The sequence below is a fragment of the Paroedura picta genome, chromosome 4 (assembly GCF_049243985.1).
Source record: "Paroedura picta isolate Pp20150507F chromosome 4, Ppicta_v3.0, whole genome shotgun sequence".
Lineage (NCBI taxonomy): Eukaryota > Metazoa > Chordata > Lepidosauria > Squamata > Gekkonidae > Paroedura > Paroedura picta.
The window spans coordinates 82,387,853-82,409,773 of record NC_135372.1 but is presented as its reverse complement, the minus strand read 5'-3'; the positions used below and the strand labels follow the sequence as shown (position 1 = coordinate 82,409,773).

Below are 21,921 nucleotides of genomic sequence, written 5' to 3'. Positions count from 1 at the left end.
ACCTTGAAGAATTATAAGAGAACTAGGGGCAAAGCCCGTTGTCTCCAAGAATACAACAGACGCTAGAGCTTGGCAGTGGGAAGAAGAAGGGGAGGAGTTGGCAAGTCTGTAAGGGCATGGGGTTGAACGTTGAGGCCTACTGCACAGGGTTGTTGTGCAGATGTAACAGGGGACAAAAATACAGTTTTATCTGCAGAATAACGCTGTGCAGTGACCTCAAACCTGCAGAGAGTTGCAAAGAAGAAAGACACATGGCTTGGCTGTGTCTGGCCAGAGCAGTATTTTAAGTGAAAAGGGGCTTTTCTGTGGCCTCCCTGTCAGCCAACTGTTTGGCAGAAGGGGAAAGTCCCCCCCCTCAAAAGGAAGGCCCTCAGGCTTCCCTGCGTTGCTCTTGGAAATGCTTCCCTCCCCTCAGTCAGGGCTGTTGGAGGCTCCTTCGCAGCAGGCCTGAAGGGAGGGAGGAGGAGGGAGCACACTCTGCAGCCTCCTGCCAGCTCTGTCAGGGTTCTGAGGCAATTTGCAGTTGGACATGACAGTTAGGACAGCCTTGGGGCAAAAAGGGCTGGGGCAAGCCTCTGTTCTCATCCCCCTTGGCAGCCCTACTGACCTCCTCTCCCTGCGGTGGTCAGGAGCAGACTGGCAGCCAGACCGGGCTGGGTGAATGGAATTTTGGTCTGTCCTGGTGAGGGTCCAATAGGAAGGCGCTAGAGCTTGGCAGTGGGAAGAGGAAGGGGAGGAGTTGTCCAGTCTGTAAGGGCATGGGGTTGAATGTGTGTGTTGTGTGGGAGGTTGTGGTGGCATGGTGGCAAATGAGGGTATGAGTGTGGAGATATGGGTGTCAAGAACCTGTGGTGTGGAATGTTCGTTGAGTGTGGGAGATGACTGACCTTTGGGAATTCTGCCATATTTGGACAGGGTTGTGGTAGAGAAGAAACATTTAAGGCTTCCCACACAGGTTGTTGTTGAATTGAAAGACTTAAGGCCTACTGCACAGGGTTGTTGTGCAGATGAAACAGGAGACAAAAGAGCCAGTTTCCTCTGAGGAATAATGCTGTGCAGTGGACTCAAATCTGCAGAGAGTTGCAAAGAAGAAAGACACATGGCTTGGCTGCGTCTAATCTCCGGGCAGAGCAGTATTTTATGTGAGAAGGGGCTTTTCTGTGGCCTCCCTGTCAGCCAACTGTTTGGCAGAAGGGAAAAGTCCCCCCACCTCAAAAGGAAGGCCTTCAGGCTCCCCTGCGTTGCTCTTGGAAAGGCCTCCTTCCCTCAGTCAGGGCCTGTCAGAGGCTCCTTCGCTCAGGCCTGAAGGGGGGGGGGCCCTCCTGCCAGCTCTGTCAGGGTTCTGAGGCAATTTACAGTTGGACATGACAGTTAGGGCAACCTTGGGGCGAAAAGGGCTGGCGCAGCCTGTCCAAGCCTCTGTTCTTATCCGCCTTGGAAGCCCTACTGACCTCCTCTCCCTACGGTGATCAGGAGCAGACTGGCAGCCAGACTGGGCTGGGTGAATGGAATTTTGGTCTGTCCTGGTGAGGGGCCAATAGGAAGGCGCTTTGCGCGCCTCCCCATTGGCTGCTTGGCCCGGGATGGACCCTCGGAGGGCCCAATCAGGAGCCGCGAAGCGGCTCCTGATTGGGCCCTCTGAGTTTTTATCCTGCACAGGGCCCGCCCTAACTCCTCCCCAGGTGGCCTTACCCTTTTATTTAATACCGCAGGAGCGGTTAAACATAACAATGCACCTGCAACAAAGATCAGTGACCAAATGCTTATTGTCTTTAACAGACATGCTGGAAGATGCAGGAAGACTAAGTTTACTAGAGTAATTTAAAGAAGCAATTCTTATTAAAATTTCAAATACACAAACTAAAAATGACACCTTCCCTTCTCTCAGACTTACTGTTGAATTACTGTTGCTGCCAGTTGTACTGAAAGGGTCGATGCTTCCAAAAGGATCTGTGGATGATTGTTTGAAAAAGCAGTCTGCAGCAAAAGGATCTGAACCTTTGAAAGGATCACCACCGAATGGATCTTTACAGAAAACATTATTAAAATATTTCAATGAACAATATATCCCTATCAGTTACAAATTTAGTGTTGGAGAAACATCCAGTGCATACCTATCTCATAAAAAGCTTTCCTATAATTTCATATACTCAGGTAGACAGTTTATGTCCAAGGTCTTCCTACAACCCACCTTATACCCCAACCTGCAATATGACTCCCATTACACAAGAACGTGTAAATGTGTTTAACACATTTCACTTTACACACAACCTTTACAATACAACACTTTACAATACACACTTTACAATACAACAAGATATAATCTTCAAGGCTACAGAACAGAAATTCATAGGGCAAAACATCACTACTCATCTATGTACCTCACCCCGAGTTGCCCAGAAGAAAGACAAAAAAAGTTAAACAATGAAAATATCACTTATCCTGCCTTCTTAAGGTAGTCCGGCAAATACTTACATTGTGTGATATCTCATAGTATCCATGCAAGGGAACATTATTAACAGAGGGTGAGGCAACCAAGACATAACAATTTGTCTATGGCTGCCCAATAAACTGGAATCTGAACTCAGACCAAAACCCAGAACCTCAGCCACTGAGCCATCATCACTCCTATATGGTATGTTTTACCATATATACTCACGTATAAGCCTACTTTTTCAGTACCTTTTTCACACTGAAAAAGCCCTCCTTGGCTTATACGCGGGTATATACAGTAATTGAAATAAAAGCTTGCTCCAGCCAGCCAATCATTGCATTGCCTTTAGCAAATGTGTACTGCAAGCTGAGCTTGCTCTGGCAGCTTGTAGGACATCAACAGTTTGACTGAGGGACTCTGATATATTTTTTTTCCATTTGCCTTCACTTCTTCCTCTTCTTAATCACTTCCTCCAAACTATTCTTTTGGTTTCTGTGGGTGGGTTTTGGCGGTGCTTTGGGATTTACTGTTTCTTTCTCCTAGTGTTTCTTCTTTTATCTAAGGGTCAGCATTGCTTGCCTTTTCTTCTTGGGGTTGTTTTTCTTTTAAAACTTAATTTTTACAGTTCTTTCTTTCAGTGTTCAATTTTATAGTTCTTTATTTCAGTGTTTTGTTCTGGGGGGCACTGCAGTTGTAGTTAGAGATGTTCTTTCTCCCAGTTTGATAGCTGCTGTACTTGTATCAGGTTGCCAACTTCAGGTACTGTTGTTCTGCTCTGGTTCGCTGGCCCGGGGGCACTGTTTGGTTCTCCTGCCAGAGCTGTTCTCATAGAGCAATTCTGTCAGAGCTCTCTCAAGATGTCTCGCATCAAGAGAGGAAGGGAAGGCAATTGTAAGCCACTTTGTGACTCCTTTGGATAGTGAAAATCAACATTTATCACAAATCCCTCTGCAGAGATTCTCTGTGTCTTTTTTCGCCTCATGTAACAACGTTATATTATGTCAACAATTACTGGTTAAAAACTTGCTAAGTTCAAGGTCAAGTGCTGATGCTTTTATGCAAAACAAAACTGACAATTCCATCGTGAAATTCCTCATATACTACTACTGGATTATTGAAAAGAAAAGGAAGTACTTACCAATCTTTCCAAATGGGTCATCTTTAAAAGGATCACCTGTTTCAAAAGAGTGAAATACTATGTGTGATATTTGAATGGTTCTATATAGTCAAAGAACAGAGAACTGAACTTGAATAGGCTAGTTTAAAAACCTTCCAGAGCTTCTCTAGTGTTTGAGGGGCCCTCCTCTTCCTCTCAATTAATGACTTTATCCCCCTTTTCCTCTAGCTGAGGAAAGAATGTTTATGTACCTCAGGTTCTTCACTGGGCCACTATGGAGGTATATATTATCCCATGTATATATCAACTGAATTATCAGACAAAGTCTGGAGGCAGAATATAAAACCTCTAATAAATAAACAAACAGTTGTAGGAGATATGGCTGCAGGCTGATCACTGGGCCTTAAGGCAAAGGATCACAGCTCTGCGCATGATACCACAGAAGCTAAGAGGACCATGTGAGTAGGTACTGGAAGCAATATCTCTGGCCAGGATGGGATGATTAAAATCAGTTCTTTGTGCTCTACTGCTATGTGAATAAACCCCAGGACAGATTTTGTGGAAGGAAATGTGCAAGTTCTTTCAACCATTCACAAATCAGGATATCTGGGCCCAAGACCTGAGAAAACAAGCACGGCTGTGAAAGAGCTCATAAGGAGCTAGAAGATTCCAGCTCTGTCCCGGAAGATTAACCTGAGATTCTCCTGCTGGCTTTTTGGTTACTGATTAAAACAAAAGAACAAACCAAAAATACCCAAGGAGGTAAAAGCAATTAAAATTAGCAGGCTTTTATTTTCATGTGGTGTAATATTCCCTCTTTGCTATAAAGTGTTATGTAACAGTGCAACACTTAAAGTTCAGTCAAAGACTGATTCCGGTGTTTGAGAACCTCAGTGTATAAGATGCATCTTACCACATATCGTCAAATTTGAGCCAGTTAGCAGTACCTACATTCTTAGCAAACAACAACCTAGACAGAGTTTACTTACTATCAAAGGGGTCAGACTCAAAGAAGTCTAAATTGGATTCTGCAGTCTGTTCAGAGAGCTCATGAGATTCTTCATCAAATGGATCTTCCTTGGAGAGGGGAAAAGGATATTTTATACAATATTTCTGTTCCATAACACTATACAAATTCTATGGGGTGCTGCAACTATTTGTACCCTTCACCTCATATGGAAGTATTTGACATTTTCAACTCACATTGAACTATTTAGATACTTTGTCATGCTGCAACTTAAAAATACTGAGCAAACTCACTTGTTTAGTAACTGCTGGTGGCAGGACCTCTTTTTCTTCTTCTGCTTCAACTGTTGTTTCTGGACTATTCCTGGCCTGGGGGTGGGGGAGAGGGAATTAAATTTGCACATGTAAATGTTCTACTATGATATAAAACATTTGAGAGAGAAAGATGTAAAACAAGTTGTTTGTACTAAGGAATAATTGTGCCAGTAAAGCAAAACTGCTGAAAAGCAATTTTTGCTGGCTTTCATTTCCCTGGGAGAGAAAAATCTTGGTGTTCATAGATATTTTCCTGCTTTTATTTCTGTTGCTTAAGAGCCAGCCTGGTGTAGTGATTAGGAGCGTGTTCTAATCTGGCAAGCCAGGTTTGATTCCCTGCTTCTCCACATGCAGCCAGCTGGGTGGTCTTGGGCTCACTACTGCACTGAAAAAGCTGTTCTGACCTAGCAGTAATATCAGGGCTCTCTCAGCCTCACCCACCTCACAGGGTGTCTGTTGTGGGGACAGGAAGGAAAGGTGAATTGTAAGCTGCTTTGAGACCTTCTGGTAGAGAAAAGTGGCCTATAAGAACCTTCTTCTTCTTATCAAGTTCAAAGAAAAACCATGTTGGCCCCTGCCATCATGAAGGCTAGATAATGACACTCTTTTTTAAAAGAGAAAGAATGGGGATCTTTAAAATGTGCATACAAAATAGCTCAAGAAGAGCTATATACCTGGATTAATTTCAAGCATAGGTTACTGCTAATTAAAAACAACCTTAATATGAAACTAATGGATGCATGTCACCTAATAAAACAATGGGATTTTCTTAGAAGAGGTACCTTATTGCCTGGGTTTGGAGAAATGCATATGTGGATTTTGCATCTTTCTCTCACACCCCCCCCCCCTCCACACCCAAACAAACTCACAGGAAATTCATGATTTAGTTGTTCGGTATCTGCTCTCTCTCTGTCAACATTCTCATTCAAGTTAGCTGTTTCACTGCTGCTGTTGCTGAGGCTAGAATGATCTGCATTCCCATTAAATAGTGTGCTGTGATGCTGAGCCTCCCAGCTAGACTGGCTGCTTTCCAATTCTTTGAGCTCATGCAATTTTTCTTGCACCTGTAGAGAGAAATCATATGTATTATCTTCAATAGTCTAGAATGCAAAAATAAAACATGTTCTCACATGTTTACATTACATGCCTATATTCATAATTTTCATTCTCACTTTCAAGTAAATGAAAATGTGGTAATAATACCGATGCTTATATACTTCCCAAGCCTCTTTGAAGGAAGTATCTCACCACCACTCTATTAACTACCCCCTTTAATCTCTAATAATGATCTACTAGGATGACCTCCCATATATCCACACCTATAATACAGGTTTCTATATTAGCTCTGGGTACTATAAACTTTGCCCCACAATAGCAGTTTTTGGCAATAATTCATTGATGCAGAAACTGAGTTATCAGAAACTTGAATCCATAGTGCTTCAAAGGAAGTGCTGGTGCTTTTATTTAAAATTTTGGAATTGATGTACTTAAAAGCTCATATTTTCCCATATGGAACTGCCTTCATGGTGACATTGTCAGAGGCCCTTGCTGTGTGCTCCCACACTGAAACCACGTGGGTACACAAAGATGGTGTATTCTTAAGAAAGGCACCTAAATCATGGGCCTTTTGTTCCACGGAGGATCACCTGATGCAGAATCTATAGTCTTCTCATTTTCTTTTAGACCAGTGGTTCTCAGCTTTCCTGATACTGTGACCCTTTAATACAGTTCCTGATGTTGTGGTGACCCCCAACCATAAAATTATGCAAGTGTTCTTTCACAATAATTAAACTGATCAATGGCGTGAAGATTTATTGTTCATGATTGTATATAAATTGTTTTTTTTCAGGGGTTTCTCAGTTCGGTTCTGCCTCTTAACCCGCCAAGCTGCGCCGCCATCTGGAGCGCCTGGTAGGAGACTGCGCTGCACTGGAGAAACTGCTAGAGCAGCTGGCAGCTGAGTGCAGGGGCCTACACGAGAAGCAGCAACAGTGGCAGTGCCCCCCGCCAAGCTGCTCGCCCTGCCATGACCCCTGTGAAAGGACCCAGGTTGAGAACCACTGTTTTAGATGTTTTAATCTACCACCTATTTTATGTATATGATGCGCTACTTTTCTAACTCCTATGCTGCTTCATTTTAGTTTGGTATGTTTTATGCTTTGATACTTTTCTTTTGGGGCATTTTCTTTTTTAGTCCAATCCACACATTTCACCATACATACATCATAAACATTTTCTGTAAGCTGCTACAATGCAATATGGCTCTCCAGGCATACTCTAAATATGTAATGTGTAAAGCAGCTGTCCCCAACCCCTGGTCCAGGGACTGGTACCGGTTCGTGGATCAGTTGGTACCGGGCTGTGGCTCCTTCTTGTTCTCCTCCCCGGCTGCTGCCTCGGGGGCTGCCCTGCCACTTTACCGTTGGCTCACCATGGCTGGGGCTTCCCCTCGGCGTGGCACTGTGCAGCTGCTGCTGGCAGCGCCCCCCAGTGGGCGGCGGGAAGTCAGGGGTGCCAGTGGGAAAGCAAGCAGAGCAGGGCCTCAGGCAGCAGTGACATCCCTCGGCAAAAGACTACCCCCCCTCCCGGGCCTCAGTAAAATTGTCAAGCGTTGACCGGTCCCTGGTGATAAAAAGGTTGGTGACCACTGATGTAAAGCCTTCATTCCATACTTTGCATTAGTTTCTCAGTCAAGTTTTCAAGAATCACGATTTGTTTTCAATGCTACTGCCTCCTTTCACCTGAAATGTAATGTAAATTAGCGATCCCCAACCTGCGGGCCGCGGACCACATGTGGTCCTTCGACTAATTGGAGGTGGGCCCCGAAGGACGCCTCCCCCCCGGTGCTTTACTTCATCCCCCCCAGCCCTTTACAACACACTTCATTGTTGTGGCGTGTCTGTATCTTATTTTGAAGGGATGTTTAAACATTACCATAGCGATCAGAGAGCGCTAGGGCAGTAGTTGAGAGTAGAGGAGTAAACTACCCCCCCCACCGGGCCTCAGTAAAAGGCGTTGAGTGGTCCCCGGTGAGTGGTCCCCGGCGTTGAGTGCTCCCCGGTGATAAAAAGGTTGGGGACCACTGATGTAAATCTAGTGTTTAGAGAAACTCAGGTTCTGAAAACCTAAGATAGTATCCACAAATCTGTTTTGGGAACACAATACAGTTCTAGGTATTTGCAGATTCTACAGCTTAGCATACCTCGAACATTCTAACGGGTGGCTTTTAAAATGTAGGTCTTTTAAAGACGGTTTGTGCTGTTTGGCATTTATTTCTGATGGATTAAAATGGAAATCTAATTACTCAGACTGAAAAACACTGATAAAGTATTTGAGCTAAATATCAGCTACAATTAAAGAAGAAAAGAAAGCTGTGTAAGAAGAAAGATGTAAATAGCAATGAGGAAAGAATTGTTCTCACTGAAGTGATCTCTTGCTGGGAGTCCTGAAGATCTTGCTGAAGAGGTCTCAGCTGTAACTTCCCTGCCTCTACACATTTTTCCAGCTCTGCAGTTTCCTGCTGTAGTTGGATAAGTTCTTCCTGAGCTTTATTTAACTCATCTTTGTATGTTGAGATTTTGGACTCCTGATCAGTTATTTCTGCCTTTAGAGATGCAACCTGTAAAATGGAGGAAGTACTTGATGAGATGAATTACCAGAACTGTATGGAGCGGCAAATATTGATATATATCCCCAAAGAACTTTTAAATATAAAATAAACTAGCAGTGGAACATGAAAAACAGATTTCACTTTAGTATTCAACACTGAACCCTACCTTAAGCCTGTTTGGGGGGCCTAAAACAGGACATGGAGCAACAGCAGGTATTTCTAGCCCACCTCTTTTCCCTTCCAAGGCAACAACCTTTGTGTGGGCTTCAGTGGGCATGCTAGGAAAAAGAAGTCATGTCTGCCTTGGCCTGTATTACAAAGGATATTTTTCTTTTGCTCAGAAGTTATGGTTTTCACTGTATATCAAAGAAAGAAAACTATACTGCATAAAAACTGAGTCTCCATTCAGAGATTTTGTTAGCCAGTTTTTTAGTGTTTAGCTGGTGCTAATGTACCAAATTCAGATGAGGCTTCTCTAGTAAATCAAGTTAAAAGCTTGCTGGTGTTCTTGGACCTGCCACTTGTCAATGGACAGATAGGTTGGTGCTGTTAGGCTTTGGGAATGTCTTCTTTCAATTACTTTTAGTTTATGAACTGACCCCATACTTAGGTTCTGTGATCTAGCCATCCAGACCCATGCCATTGTAATCTCTACATTAGAGTATTGTAATGTGGTATACAATACTCTAATGTAGAGATTACAATGGCATGAAATGTGGTCTACAGAGCCTCTTGTGGCGCAGAGTGGTAAGGCAGCGATATGCTGTCTGAATCTGTCTGCCCATGAGGTTGGGAGTTCAATCCCAGCAGCCGGCTCAAGGTTGACTCAGCCTTCCATCCTTCCGAGGTCGGTAAAATGAGTACCCAGCTTGCTGGGGGGTAAATGGTAATGACTGGGGAAGGCACTGGCAAACCACCCCATATTGAGTCTGCCAAGAAAACGCTAGAGGGCGTCACCCCAAGGGTCAGACATGACTCGGTGCTTGCACAGGGGATACCTTTACCTTTTAATGTGGTCTACATGGAGCTGCCTTTGAAGTTTCAATTAGTACAAAATGCAGCAGTGAGGCTCCTGTCATAGGTCAGTAACACCAGTGCTTGGTTAACTTTATTGGTTGCCGGTCTGCTTCTGGGTCCAATCCAAAATGCTGATTATCTTTAAAGCCCTTCATACATCTTATTTTGCATCTCTTGGTACAGTACTCAGACAGCCTTCTCCTCACCTATGAGTGTCAGTTTGGCAATAGTTAGGCATTCTTCATGGTAGTTAGGCATTCCTCTGGAATGACCTCCCAAGATCAGGTACAGTGGGTGACTTTCAAAGTGGCTTGTAGCACTGTTTTTTTAGAGGGCATTTGGTAGAGGGTAAACTGGCTTTGGTTATGTTTTTAAGGATGAATATACATTTGTAACTGTGCAGCTTAACTTGTTGCAAGACCCTCGTAATGTTGTATCCTCACAGCCCCTGCTGCTCTTTTAGCTGCCTTGAGTTTGCAGAGATCAGGTGGACTATAAATATTTTTAAATATTTAATTTAACAACAACAAAAAAGTTTGGTGGATATTTATTTACTCCTTCTAGAAATGTGATATTCTCTTTGACAATATTTGTAGATAAAGACCAAAACAATTCAGGTGTAAAAGTTAAAAAATAGATTAATCCAAATTCAGGTCAACATTTTTTCAAAAGATATCAATATATCTTGACAAACAATTTTTTTAAAGTACTAAATATAGTTCTTATGTGTTTTTCCCCAACATGGCAGTAACATGGTTTCTTAACCTGGATGCACACATGCAAGTGAAGAACAGTTTCAAAATTATGGAAAAAGCTCTCTTCACCCCAGACTACTCCCATTATGTAAGACGTTTAAATCTGCAAACAAGCAGCGGTAACTTTCATACTCTTATTTTTCCACACAAAAATGTCACATTTTCCTATACCAGCTATTTTCCTGTCCACATCAAATATGTACTACTTTTTCTCCAGTCATGCTCTAGATCCAGCATTTGTCAACCATGAATGAGCTGCTAAGACCTACCAAATCAGCCTCTTCAGCACATTTCTGTCTGATGGTGTTAAGCTGGTCTTCCAGTTTGGATTTTTCCTCATCAAGACCATTAAGAATTTCCTCTGCTTCCTCCTTCTGAGCCAGAAGCTTCTGCAAATTATTGCTCTCCCTTTTTACTTCATCCTGAAGATCCTAAGATAAGAGAAAAAAGCAAGCATTTTACATGTTTTCCTTTTTAACAGAAAGGGCCAGCTAAAGAATAAGGAAAGTAGTATGTTACTTGTCAACTGAAGCCTGGGATAGACCAATTATGCACAGGGGGAATAACGCGCATTCGGGGTGGAATGGCAGCGACTAAAATCACCGATAACGCATGGTGCCGGCTGCAACTTTGGTGCATGCCGCCAAAAAAGCCGTGTTAGCGAAACGCGGAAGAAAGCGCAGCTTCCGGGTGACCGGGGCGCAACCAGAGGCGGCCCCAGGAGCGCCACGTGCATAATCGGTTACTCTGGGTTTTGCCGTCGTTGCGCCCCGTCCCATGCATAACTGGTGTGCTTCACGTCTTCCCCTTCCGCATTTTCCATGTGACCCAAAATTGCCGTTTCGGCGGCCGTGCATAATCGGCCATACAAAGGAGAAAAATAGAAAATTAAGGTATATGTAATGAATATGAAAGAGACCCATAAGGTATGTAGTACATGATTTGAAGAAGAAAACCAAATCAACCAGAATGTAGGATTACACCCTAAATATAACATGAAAAGGAAGTGTGGCAGACAAGTTGAAGAAAGAATTAAGCAAATAATGAAGTGATCTGCAGATTTTATGAACATGTCCCATCTGTTCCACATAAGTGCCTCCTCCTCCAACCGGCTTGCCTGTCTGTCCAGCGGCCAGCCAATCACCTTCCATCCCCTACCCCTGACCACTGCCTCCTCCTTCCACTTCCCTCCAAGGCTCAGAGGCTGCAGATCCCTGCCATGTGAGCTGCCCCTGCTGGTGAGTTCTCTAACAGCTGCCTGCAGCCTTTCCAGGTTTCCTGGGGGGAAGGGGAGGCTGTCCACAGACTTTGTCCAGCTCCCACAAGCCTTTTGTATCCCTGAATGCAATGGGCTTGGCCCCTAGTTTTTTAATAATGAGCCAAAGCTGATAGCATTGTACATTTACTTCGGATGTGAGATCAATTTGTTTGGGCTTATCCAGCTCTTAGAGCTGTCTATCTAGGCCAGGCATCAGTAGTAGTTTAAGAATTTGTGGAGCCTGTAGCACCAGAACCAATTTAAGGACTCATGGGGCCCTAGTAAAGTATAATTTTGGCAGGAAAAGCCAGATTGGAGGCAGAGGGCCTCCGCACAGTGGAAAGAGGTGTCATGCTACATGTGCTCCATGGATGAACCAGCCTTGCTGGGCATGCCAGAAGGGCCTATCAAAAGCTGCTGTAATCGCAATCATTGTTTATAGACACAAATCTCTAAAATTCCAATCGGAACTCTTCCTTCGAGGGAATATACCACCCTCTTCGGAAGTTCCTTATGATTAAGATGGAGGAACTCACACATCCAGAGCTCCATACTTCTCCAATAATCTAGGAAATCTAGAGAATACTGTTTATAGAGTGCTCCTTGACATAACAGATCTGACTGCAGTGTATACATCAGATCCGTAACATCAGAGCTACAGGCTCAACATTTCTTATACCATGGACTGTTCACAAGCCAGCTAAGCTATCAAGGTTCCTATGGCAAAAGGAAACTGAAAGAATTATCTTCTTATTTGTATTTATTTCTCAGTGGGCTTCACTAGCAATAAAGATTTGCCCATTATGCAGTACACAACACAAAAATGAAACCAAGTTAGTATGGAAGAGCCTCTACTACAAAGCTCAATGAATTTCACTCTTATATTTCATAAACCACACCGTCTATATCCATGAAATGGAAGAGAACACTAATGTAATGTGTAACTGACATGCCTGCAAGAATAAAACTGAATTCAGGCATAATAAGAATTAAATAAGGGGGGGAAAACTTGCTACATAATACTCTGGAACTAATTTTAAAAATTCTATGCTGTCCTGCACCAATGGTAAAATTATTTTACCAATGGTAAAATGGTAAAAAATGGTAAAATTACAGAGAATTTGATTTAAGTAATTAAAACTTGTAAAATGTTAAAGGATTATCTGAAATATCATCTGAAGTCAGTGTACATTTACAGTGGCCATGATATTTATTTTGAACTAGAGGGCAGCAGCAGCATTTATCAATTAATTTGATAATTAATTACTACAGTTTGTAGTAAAAAGTTATGCACAAATCTGAAACAGCATGTATTTACATAAATAAGAAGCTGCTTAGTTCTTCTAAGAATTTAGACACTGTATTATCCTGACCATCCACCCCTATATTTAATACTCATGGTAGGTTTGTTTTATTGCAACATTTATCTGATTGTTTTCAGACCATTGCATTTCAGATCTTGTACTGACTATTAAAAGACCACTGCATCTTTGGTATCCTGTCACTGAAAGTTTCACCTCACCTGTGTGATAGTTACAGAAAGCTACTTAAAAATCTTGTGTATATTTTATTGTCTGCGTTAAAATTTAAAACATTCTTATAACTAGAGTCCAGTCTACCCTGTAATCCTCAAATTTGTGCTTGAAGACTATTTACATTAACAGCATTGTATAGGTAAGTGCACAACAGCTAGATGATAAATAGATAAGGAAAAAACAGCCCCTTTTAACATCTACATGACTGGACCTGATATATCATTGATGGCACCAGCCTCAGGGCATATCAACACTTTCCAGGAATGTCATTTTTTTCCTAATAAAAATGCATTGCTATAGGGCTTAAGCAGTAGTCACACACACAAAACTTCTTTAACCCAAACGATTTCTGGGCACGTATGCTATGCATGTGCATTAGAGGAAAAAAATCTTTCAGAAATTGACATTTTTAGTGAACAGTATAAGGCCTGACATTTAATGACAAATACATTTAAGTTGCTATTAAAAAGGTATACTTCTGATAATTTTGTGAACAGCATGGCTTCATCCCCACCATCCCTGGAAGACTGTTGACAAACAAAATATAAGGACTGCTTTGTGTAAGACAATGCTTCGTTTTGTTGCCTCAGAAAAAAGCACTGTTGCTTTAAAAACGAAATGGGGGAAATCTCAATCAGAATCCCAAAATGGAGTCTATATCAGGCAGATTTTTAAATTGAAAGATAAGATGCTTGTGTTGGACATTTGCTTCTTGTACTACAATATAGTCCCACCATCAGCTATGCATGGGAATCACCAATTTAAGCTGCATTTATATCTTTAAAACTAGGAAGTGGCTTTGCAGCCTTAATGGGCAGAAGGAGTGATTCAAGCCACTGATTATGAAAAATTAACAAACACAAAATAATGCATTATCATGCACAGACATTAAATTATACCAAGTATAAAAAGTGCAGTTTTTAAAGAAAATAAAATGCAACATTTCTCCTTATATAGCAAGCCTCCCCACTAAAATACTATTACAAATATTTAGCATTACTTTCATCCTTGTCTTAATATCTAAGGCAATACAAATCCTTTGTAAGCTTATGCTTGATTAATTATTTACCAATATATTAAAAGACACTATTAAAATATATGTGCATTGTTTATTGGGGATTACTGAAGACAGAAATATGAAATTATGATTTGAAGGTATTATGCTATATACAAACCCACATTCATTAGGTAGCAAAGCACAAATTTTGGTTTAAATTTTCATTTATTACACTGTTCCAAGCTCACCCCAGGCAAAAAATTCAGTTACCTGGATCTCACTTGTCCTCTGTTTGATGGCATCTTCTTTTTCCTTTAGATCTTGTTCCACATTATTCTTTTCCCTAGAAGACCAGCAAATAATGCAAGAATATTTGAGAACATCAGCTACCACAGGAACATTTATCCAGCTGCCTAAGCCTGTCTCTCTTTTTAAATACATGATGAAACATTAAATGTATAAATTTCCCCTCTTTTATTTATACAAAAATGTTCTACATAAACCAAATATTAAAACAAAGATCTCTACTCTCACAAACATTGAGAGGTAGAAATTATAGGTTAAAGGGAAAACAAGAGCAAAAAATCAATGAAATACTGTCTTCAATGATCTCACTGTTGCTATGGAGCAATTGTCTGGTGAAAAGTGGGAGGGATTGCATCAGCTATCATATATTTAACTGTTTGGGAACCAGAACTACAGTTTTGGTAAAGCAAGATCTACACATTATGAATTGGGCAAATTTTGATCCACCACATTATTTTTGACTACACAAATACTAGCAATTATTTCATTTCATAATAAGGACATAATAATGTAAAAACAGCCCTGCTGGAGCAGGCCAGTGATCCATCTAGTCTAGCATCCTATCTCACACAGTGGCCAACAAGTTCCTCTGGAGGACGCACAACAGGGCATAGAGGTAAAAGCCTTCTCCTGATGTTGCCTCATGGGCCCTGGGATTCAGAGAATTAGTGTGGAGGTTCACCTCAGTCAACCTCAGTACACTGCTCCAAGTCAGCTGGGCCAAGAGGGGAAGTCTAATAAATAAAATTATAATAAATAATTAATAGCAGCTATTGAAATACTTATCCTCCACAAATTTATTTAATCCTAGTAGACTACTGATCAATCCAAATGTCTAACCTATTTGCCTGAAAATTCAAATGGCAATACATGAACCTAATAAAATAGACAGATTTACAGTAAAAACAGGTTTGAATTGGACCTTCCTGCCCAAGTGATCTCCCCAGAAGCTTCTCCAGGGATCTGTCGAGCTGTGTAGGGGCAGTTCCAACCGGCCCTCCCAACACAGCCCAAGCCAAATTAGGTTTAGGTCAATTTGACCTGAACTCAAAATTAATCAAGTTAGGTAGAAGGAGGGGAGGATCAGGTCTTCCAGTGTATGAAAGGAAGAATTTACCTTTGGGACAAAGGCCTGGTCTGGAAAGAGCACTCATCTATCATTATGAAAGACACAGAGGTTTTTGTCCACAGAGAGAGCTCTAAGTTCTGACACTCCCCTGGCTGAGGTGATATTGACTAGAAAGATGGTTTTAAAGGTAAGCTTTTTGAGAGGACAAGCAGCCATTGGCTCAAATAGAATCTGGGACAGAGCCATGAGTCCTACATTTATGTTCTATGGAGGGAAACAATGAACTTGAGGTGAACTGATAAAGGCAGTTCCCCTTAGAAACCTCCTAGTATGGGAGATAGGATCCTCCCTTTATTAGTTCCCCTCCTACATTTGGTGAGTCTGAGCCTTTGTAGTAGTCATGCTGAAGAGTTCTTCTTGGGGCTCCATGGGCTCTTCCCTGTTGTTCTGGTAAAGGAGGATCTATTGCTACCCTGTTTGGCTGCCATCTCCCTATGAAAGGCCTAGGTGCTCAAAATTCTGGTATACACTTAGATTCTTGAAGGGAAGAGAAGCATTTCTTGGGCTTTAGCTGTCTTTCTTGCCTGAAGGCAACAACCTTTTCTTGCCTTTATCCTCCACAAGATATCTATCCATACCTCTCTAGAAGAGATGTACTCCTTTGAATAGTACGCAAGCTACTCTCGGCCTAGAATGAAGGGTCCATTTTCCAGCTGTGAAGCTAAATATTTTGTCTGGTAGTGACATTTGAAGCCACAGCACTGGCCAACAGTTGGACTGTACCCAGTAAAGTATTCACAGAGCAGCCTGCTGCGAGGGTAATCTTTTAAAGTTTTAAAGGTTGTTCTTCAATTCCTTAAGAGATTTTACTATTTACTGCTGAGGGATCTGAAGTCCAAGAGCAGACTGACCTAGCAAAAATGAGTTTGCTGTGGATACCCTGAGGGAAGTCGAGGAAACTTCAAAATTCTTATGTAGCGACCTCTGGAGAGATTGTCAGCCTCCAAAAACTAGACTGGAGACCCCATGGCTTAGGGAATCCTTCAGGGCAAAGAAGATGGGGAAAGAATCCTGACCTCTACAAATGTCTCCCTGTTCCTTCTCCTTCCAATCAAATTTGGTGGGGATTGGGAACGATGATGCCCTTCCTCCCTTCTGATTGATCTCCCCATAGAAAAAAACAGATGAAGATATACTGAATGGGAGCCATGCAGTAAATACCTTCATTCTCTCTCCCTCCTACCGGAGAGAAGACAGTGATCTCCTGAATTTTAATTTAAACAGGTTTTAATAATTTAAATGTTTTAATTTGATTGTACTGATATGTTGTGAGCCATCTTGTGCCCTCAGAGAAAGGTGGCATAGAGACTGCATAAATATAAACAAATAAACAAACAAGAGTAGGAAACAAGGCACTCTGACAAAAACAACATCTGTTTGATTTGAGGGATCCAGACCCATCCCATCCATAAACTGCACAAAAGTCAACAATCCTGCCTGCCTATATGAAGGAGCTTCTCCCAGAAGTTGAGACTGCCCCACCCCAGATCACTGGATAGAACAAAAGTAAAAAAGTCATTCTCTGCCACCTCCCCATCTTTGTTTAGCAGTCTCTTTATTCCTTTGTCACCCAAAAGCCCCAATGTTTCTCTGGCTGGTTTCCTGCTCCAGATATTTTTTTAAAAAAAATGTTAATTGTTTGTCTTGATGCTTTTCGCAATCCGCTCCTCAAAATCTTTTTGCATGCCTACTTATTGACTTACATTTCTTTTGCCACAGCAAGTGGCCCCTCCTATTCAATTCTTTGGTGCAGAGCTTCCACTTTTTAAAAGAAGACGCTTTACTTTTTGTAGCTCCCTTGAATTGAGGTATTAATCATGAAGGCCTTCTTTTAGACTTTGTGCCTTTCCTAACCTGTGGCATGTATTCTATTTGAGCTTCAATTAGTATGGTTTTAATCAGCTTCCAAGCATTCTCTAGGGATTTGACTCTCTTGCATTTCCCCTTCAGCTTTCTTTTTACTATTCCCTCATTTTTTTCAAGGTTTCCTTTTTTGAAATAAAGTGTTAGTGTTCTGAGCTTTAGGGGTAACTTTCCATTGAGCTATAATGTAATAGCAGTGTGGTCACTGTTCCCAATTGGTGTAACAATGTCTACATTGAGAGCTACATTGAGAACCAGTTTGGTGTAGTGGTTAGGAATGCGGACTTCTAATCTGGCATGCCAGGTTTGATTCTGCACTCCCCCACATGCAGCCAGCTGGGCGACCTTGAGCTTGCTACAGTGCTGATAAAACTGTTTGAGCAGTGATATCAGGGCTCTCTCAGCCTCACCCACCTCACAGGGTGTCTGTTGTGGGGAGAGAAAAGGGAAGGCGAATGTAGGCCGCTTTGAGCCTCCTTCGGGTAGAGAAAAGCAGCATATAAGAACCAACTCTTCATCTTCTACATCTCTCACATCTTGATACTCACTCAGAACCAAGTCCTACATCACTAACTCTCCAGTTGGTTCTGTAACAAACTTTTCCAGTACACAGTCATTTATGATGTCTAGGAATCTCATTTCCTCAGCATGACTTGAGGACATGTTTATCCAAGTTCACATGAGAGTAGCTGAGGTCTATCTGCTTTAGTCACCAATCTGTTTCCAGGTCAAGTTCAAGGAAATGGTACTGACCTTTAAGGCCATATATGGACTGGGTCCCACTTACCTGCGGGACTACTTGGTTGCTTATGCCCCCCGCAGGGCTCTTCACTCTGTGGGTATGAATTTATTGGAAGTCCAGGGGCCCTGGGATGTTCACTTGGCCTCGACCCAGGCCAGGGCCTTTTTGGTCCTGGCCCCAACCTGGTGGAATGAGCTCCCAGAAGAGCTGAGGGCCCTGCCGGAGTCAGCTTTCCACAGGGCCTGCAAGACGGAGCTCTTCTACCAGGCGTATGGTTGAGGCCAGGGTGGAGTCACAGCATTCTACCTGAGCATCCCCCACCAAGGTCTACCAGATCTGGCACCCACTCCCTGTGGAAGAGGACTTGGCCTCCAGCTGAACAAGGTGGGATAGGATTGGGATGAATTAGAAGAGTATCTGACTGCTTGCTGCCTGTGTCATAAGGGAGGATTTTATAGGCTTTTATTGTATTTTAATGTTTTATTCCTGTGAATTGTCGCGAAACCATTGGAGGAGCAGTGGTATGCAAACTGAAAAATAAATTAAATAAATAAATATTGATTTTATGGAACTAATTATTGAAATTAACTATCCATTATATGAATTATATGATTTTATTTAACTTAATTGCCTATGAGCATTTGCTGAATTACGCTGAAGCAAAAAAAGTGTACTGCCCCAGAACCTCCCCCAAATCATAACCACAGCTCACCTCCCAACCCAATAGGAACTATCAGCACATCCACTAAAAAATCAACCATATTTAAAATACACCACAAAACCAAACCACCACCCCCCCTTAGCCTACTTAAATTCAAACCAACAGCCTGAACTAGCTCCGAGATATCGAACCAGAAAATCGGAATTCGCTAACAAATCACCACAAACCAGTCCACTACTATCAACTGAACATACAACACTGAAAACAAGAAGGAAGGAATAAGAAAAGAGAAAACCTGAACAGACTATACAAGGAATAAGGCTGAACAGAACAATAATGCTATGAGAACAAAACAAGAACAAAACAAAAAGCAAAAAGCAAAAAGGGAGGGCCCAAGGAGATCAAGGATAGAAGCAGATATGGTGGTGGGAGAGGATACCCGAGAAGCTCGAAATACAGACACCATTGGGCCCCTCCTAATCTCCATCCCATCCCTTGGGTCACAGAGGTGGAGGCTAGGGCTAAGAAACCGCCTCCAAATCTGATGCTGTGGTTCAGTAGAAAGGATCCCAGTGAGGAAGCGTGGCTGCCCTGTCTGGATGGAGTGCAACTATCAGTTGCACACTCAGCCAGGAACCTGGGCATGACCTTTTATGCCACTCATTCAGTGGAGGAACTGGTCACAAGAGCTCTTCAACCACCAAGCAAAGCTATTATTTATATTTATTTTATTATATTTATATACCGCCCTCCCTTGAGGCTCAGGGTGGTTTACATTGGAAACTTTCGTAAAATAATACGATATAATAAACACCTTGACTTAAATATATAACGTCTTTAACAATCAGAACTTGTATCAAAATAAAACATGTTATAATTTAACATTCAACATTCAACAACTCAGTTTTTACTGCATTGTGATTCCGTTTTTTTCTTCTGTGGGTGCAGTTGATGGTAGGAGGGGCCTCTGGTTAGTGGATTGTTCACTTTTATTGACCAAAAACCTGGTGGAAGAGCTCCTTTTCACAGGCCCTGCGTAATTGCTTTAGCTCTGGCAGGGCCCTGGTGTCATCTGGGAGCTTGTTCCACCAGGTGGGGGCCAAGACCGAGAAAGCCATGGCTCTGGTAGATGAAAGGCAAGTTTCCCAGAGGCCAGGGATCACCAGTTTGTTGGTGTTGATGGAATATAGTGCTCTTTGGAGGGCATAGGTAGAGGGGCGGTTTCTCAAATACTCAGGGCCCAGATTGTGTATGGTCTGCAAGGTGATTGCCAGAACCTTATTTGGTAGTCAACTGGTAGCCAGTGCAGCTGTTGGGGTGTGGGCCAGATGTGGGCCCTCCACAGTGTTCCTGTAAGAACCCTGGCTACTGCATTCTGCACCAGTTGAAGTTTCTGGATCAGAGAAAAGGGTAGGCCAGCGTAGAATGAGTTGCAGAAATCCAGGATCACCATGGCTACATGTTCTGGGGACAGGAAGGGCACTGGAAGCTTAACTAGACGCAGATGGAAGAACGCCAGTCACGCTACTCTTGTGATCTGTTCCTCCACAGAAAGGGAGGTATCAAAGATCATGTCAAGTTCCTGGCTGACTGCAATGACTGCCAGTTGTATTTCGGATCAAGCTTAAGGTCTTGGTACTCATCTTCAATGCCATACATGGTATAAGCCCTGAGTACTTGGGACTGCCTCTCAGCTTATGCCCCCCCCCCCAAGCTCTACACTCCTCACGTGCTAATAAACTGATGATCCCTGGTCCCAAAGAGGCACGCCTGGCCTCAACCAGAACTAGGGCCTTCTCTGTCCTCGCTCCCACTTGGCGGAACGGTTCCCAAGACAAGATCACGGCCCTGTAGGAACTAAAACTGTCCTGCAGGGCTTGCAAAATGGACCTCTTCCACCAAAGCATTGTTTGAGGAAAGAAGAACAATACCAACCTAGAAGACCCCTCCCAATCACCAGCTATGCCAACAGAAACAATGCCTGACCAGCCACTGCATGTTATAAACTGTTGAATTGCAGTTAAGTTCGGAATTGTTAAGCCAAAATTGTCAATATTATCTATGTTCAAAGTGTTACAAATTCAACCGTTCTTGTGTTCTGTTTTCTATGTACTATGAGCTGCAAGCTGTAACGTGCAAGCTACTAACATTTATTGTAAACCATCCTGAGCTGTAAGGGAGGGTGGTACAGAAATATATTAAACAAACAAAGTTTCTCTAGATGGCAAACAGGCTTCTCCTGATGTTGTCTTCTAGCACTGGGATTCAGAGGATTAGTGCCTCTTAATGTGGAGCGTTCCCCTCAGTCACATGGCTAGTAGCCTTTGAAAGACTTATCCTCCACGAATCTCTCTAATCCTAGTAGAATATTGACCAATGCAAAAGTTTACTCTTTGTATGAAAATTCAAATAGTATCTAATAAAATAGACAGATTTACTGTAAAAAAAAAAAGCAAGACATGGTAGTTTTGGGTCCTCAATGAACAGGAAGTATGGTAAATAATAAATATAATGGCCATTTCTGCATGAGGAATATGTTCCTGAATAGCCTTTGAATGTTGGTGGCTTTTAGAGTCCCCTCCACATGACGTCACCTGCATCCTGAGGCTGTCCAGCAGCCGGGTCGCAATTTGACCATTTTTAATGCATAATTTCAGGAACTGCCAAAACTGGATATACCACCCTAAATCGCATGTTCCATCGGTGAGCAACCAAGAATAAGACTGTATGGAGGGGGAAATACATTATACCCTTGGCAGCTTTGTCCTGCCTTGCACCTGCCCTCTCCTCTCCATTTTCTGCTCCGAATAATATATTTTTAAATGGTACGGTCCATGTTGCAACATGACTGCAAACCTACATTGTCAAAGGTGAAATAAAATCTTCTTTAAAGTGTCCACAATCATTTTGGGATCAGGCAAGCAAAATATAACCCCTTTTCTGTTTTCTGGAAGTTGGGATTAGCTGGGAAAGCGGCGGGTGGGTGATCAGGCTGTCTTCTCCTGATTATACAGGGGTCTGAGCACCTTGTTTTAAAGCCAACCATTTATACAAAATGTCTTTTGGGCTTCAGTTACCTGTCCAGACTTCTAACAACTCAGGTAAGCAAAAACAGCCTCGTTTGTATTTTCTGGAGATGGGATATGAGCTGGGAAGGGGGGGGGGGTGATCTGCCAGCCTTCTCCCGATCATACAGACATCTGAGAGCTCTGTTTT

General features: G+C 42.4%; 1 protein-coding gene across 4 annotated transcripts in view; it reads right to left on the bottom strand.

The window, feature by feature from the left end:
- EPS15 (epidermal growth factor receptor pathway substrate 15) overlaps window positions 1–21,921 on the bottom strand; it is a 98,884-nt gene that overhangs the window by 9,903 nt on the left and 67,060 nt on the right. For all 4 annotated transcript variants that reach the window (XM_077333777.1, XM_077333775.1, XM_077333776.1 and 1 more), the window contains 8 exons: window positions 14,275–14,347; window positions 10,484–10,645; window positions 8,254–8,451; window positions 5,702–5,896; window positions 4,812–4,886; window positions 4,541–4,628; window positions 3,573–3,608; window positions 1,895–2,025 (listed from right to left, as the gene is read on the bottom strand). In XM_077333777.1, the coding sequence (XP_077189892.1) occupies window positions 1,895–2,025; window positions 3,573–3,608; window positions 4,541–4,628; window positions 4,812–4,886; window positions 5,702–5,896; window positions 8,254–8,451; window positions 10,484–10,645; window positions 14,275–14,347 (958 nt within the window). The remainder of the gene's footprint in view (window positions 1–1,894; window positions 2,026–3,572; window positions 3,609–4,540; window positions 4,629–4,811; window positions 4,887–5,701; window positions 5,897–8,253; window positions 8,452–10,483; window positions 10,646–14,274; window positions 14,348–21,921) is intronic.